Raw genomic sequence first — 1,755 nt, 5'->3', positions numbered from 1 at the left:
TGTCGATCACATTTGATACACTACTTAGATATGAATCGCGCAGTACTGGGTATATATCTCTTATGCGTCGTCTACAATGACAGTAGCAGTAGAGACTGTAGTGGATTAAAGGAGTAGGTATTTCGGCTGTAGGATTAAGGTCTCGAGAATCAATCAGTATCGATGAACGCTATCCATTTGAATGTTAAAAAAATAGTATTGATATGTAGCAATTATGGATTTGCGGAAAATTGGAGCTTTGTTATTTGTAATTTTATGGAACCAAATATTAATACTTCAACGACGTGCTATTCAGACGAAGAAATCTACCGGCCGGAGATGGTGGGTACGGCCTATGAACAGACGCAAACATGCTCAAGGTTTTGATCATAACCTATTTCGTGAACTATTTATTAGTGATCACGAAGAATTTATTGGATATACTCGGATGTGGCCAGAGCAATTCGAATTCTTACTGAATTTGATACATCCATATCTGAAAAAAAGCAGCATGCGGAAACCTCTTTCACCAAGGTTTCGTTTCTGGTTAACCTTGACGTAAATATAAATCAACTCAACATTTTTAAAAATGGACATGCTATCATAAACAAAATAGATACTCTGGTATTAAATAATGTCTTTTTATTATGTAGGTATCTCGCTCAAGGAGAGAGCATGAGAACTAAACATCTAGAGTTTAGAGTTGGCAAATCTACTGTTTGCAAAGTAGTGCCAGAAGTTTGTCGTACTATATGGCATGTCTTGCAACCCATTGTGCTTCCTACATTAAATGCTAATGGCTGGACAAAAATAAGTAATGAATACATGCTAAGGTGGCAATTTCCAAACTGTATTGGTGCTCTGGATGGCAGACACATGGAAATCAAAAAGCCTCCATGCTCTGGATCACAGTACTACAATTACAAAAGCTTCTTCAGTATAGTGCTACTGGCACTTTGTGATGCAAATCACAAATTCACATGGGTAGATATTGGACAGTTTGGTAAGAAATTAATACCGAATTAATACATAATTAATACTTAAATAATTACTATTAAATTAATAGGAAATAAAGGTTCTAAACGGTGAAACTGAATCTTTAGTGCTAAGTAATTATTGTGTGAATTTACAAACCATATATGTAATTCATCGATTAATCTTGAACGTGAGCTTTTTGATTGGGAAGATGCGAAAATCGATGGAATTACTTGTAGTAATATTACCATTAAATTGAACAATCAATTTAATAAATTGATGCTTCATCAGCATCTTGTTAAAGAGATCTTAACATCTTCCCAATAAAAAAGCTTATTCAAAAGTTCATCAAAAAGTCCAAGATTAATCAATGAATTACATATGTGATATATAAATTAACACAATAATTATTTAGCACTAAGGATTCAGCTTGATCGTTTAGAACCTTTATTTCCTATTAATATAATCACATAACGATCTTATAGAAAGCTTTGTATTAATTAATATTAAATTAATAATTAATTAATTAATAAAAAATTAGTACTGTTTAGTAACAAATTAATATTAATGCTGCAATGGAATTGATGTAATTATAGGTTCGATCAGTGATGGTGGTGTGTGGAGAAATTCGGAATTAGCTGCAGATCTCGCCTCTGGTGATGCTGATCTTCCACTACCAATACCTCTTCCAGGTCGAGATGTTCCTTTCCCACACGTGATTGTGGCCGATGAGGCTTTCCCTCTTAACACATATCTCATGCGTCCCTATGCGAGACGCAATGGATTAACAGACCGGCAGCG

The 1,755-nt window shown here is 34.4% G+C and overlaps 1 protein-coding gene across 1 annotated transcript; it reads left to right on the top strand.

Moving 5' to 3' along the window:
- Window positions 1-75: 75 nt before the first annotated feature.
- Window positions 76-1,749, top strand: LOC108770335 (uncharacterized; the record flags this gene model as incomplete). Its single annotated transcript, XM_018521882.1, has 3 exons — window positions 76-537; window positions 633-982; window positions 1,551-1,749. Coding segments are annotated over exons 1-3 (872 nt in total), but the record flags the coding sequence as incomplete, so codon positions are not given.
- Between the last annotated feature and the right edge of the window lie 6 nt (window positions 1,750-1,755).

Source organism: Trachymyrmex cornetzi, unplaced genomic scaffold (assembly GCF_001594075.2).
Source record: "Trachymyrmex cornetzi isolate Tcor2-1 unplaced genomic scaffold, Tcor1.1 scaffold1246, whole genome shotgun sequence".
In the NCBI taxonomy this organism is placed as follows: Eukaryota; Metazoa; Arthropoda; class Insecta; order Hymenoptera; family Formicidae; genus Trachymyrmex; species Trachymyrmex cornetzi.
The sequence above is the reverse complement of the archived record's forward strand: the minus strand, read 5'-3'. Positions and strand labels throughout refer to the sequence as shown.